Source organism: Perkinsus marinus (assembly GCF_000006405.1).
Source record: "Perkinsus marinus ATCC 50983 genomic scaffold scf_1104296929490, whole genome shotgun sequence".
In the NCBI taxonomy this organism is placed as follows: Eukaryota; Perkinsozoa; order Perkinsida; family Perkinsidae; genus Perkinsus; species Perkinsus marinus.
This window is the reverse complement of record NW_003216412.1, coordinates 1-887: the sequence shown is the minus strand read 5'-3', so window position 1 is coordinate 887 and position 887 is coordinate 1. Positions and strand designations below refer to the sequence as shown.

The 887-nt window shown below is 48.5% G+C and overlaps 1 protein-coding gene across 1 annotated transcript; it reads left to right on the top strand.

Annotated features, from left to right (window-relative positions):
• Window positions 1-366: 366 nt before the first annotated feature.
• Pmar_PMAR019760 (conserved hypothetical protein) lies at window positions 367-606 on the top strand (the record flags this gene model as incomplete). The annotated part of the gene is made up of 2 exons (XM_002787260.1): window positions 367-509; window positions 565-606. Coding segments are annotated over 2 exons (185 nt in total), but the record flags the coding sequence as incomplete, so codon positions are not given.
• Window positions 607-887: the final 281 nt, after the last annotated feature.

The following is an 887-nucleotide window of genomic DNA, read 5'->3' as shown; positions in this document are numbered from 1 at the left end:
ATAATGTTTGGAAGCCTATGCATGGCCGTAGCCACTATGGCCTTCGTTATATACGTAATCAACAACATAACACGGTATACATTAGCTATACCCCAGTCTATGACCAGGTGCACTTGTCGAAAAATCAAGAGTACTCGATATACGATGAATTCCCTACCATAACCCAGCCACCGTTCCAGCACGATATGAATAGCCGAGCCAGCCGGCTCCTGGAAGGCTCATCGTCGATGATGCCATTTGCACACTGGCTAACCTCTTCCTCGGTACATCAACTCAACAGTATCGATCTGTTATGTACTTCCTTCAGACTAGCGGCTACATACCTGAAGATAACCTCGTTGAAGGAAACCCCAGTAGTGAGTTGAGATGTATCCCCAGCGCCACGGCTGTTCTTCAGTGATTCCTGATAGCTCCTCATGCTGCTCCGTATGCCTGTCGTCTTACCAGACTGATGATGTTGTTACTGTACTCAAATGTGGTCACTTGTTCCACGATGAATGTGTACGCAAGTAGGACCCTGTGAAGGCCCCAGCCGGGCTGGTCAACTGTGAGTATGTTCCTCAGATGGATAGCTCTAGCCCACGTCCCAGCATGCCCATTGTGTCGGTCCTGTCTGTTGGTGGGTCTGCTGCTACTATCATCTCAGCCACCTGCCTCTCCTCAGCCGCTACCTCCTATAATGTGATTATAGCAGCTTGAAGCCGACCCTCTCCTCCTCCTAGTTGTCGTAGTGTGTGTATGATCGTATTAGACTAATTATATTTTTCCTCATCCAGGCATACCATGCAGCCTGTATCGGTTACCTCGTAGTAGCTAACTTTTTTCAACAACGCACGAGTGAGTTCAAAGTCAATGGCGTACCCGTGGGTAATCCTGAAGGTTCTCCT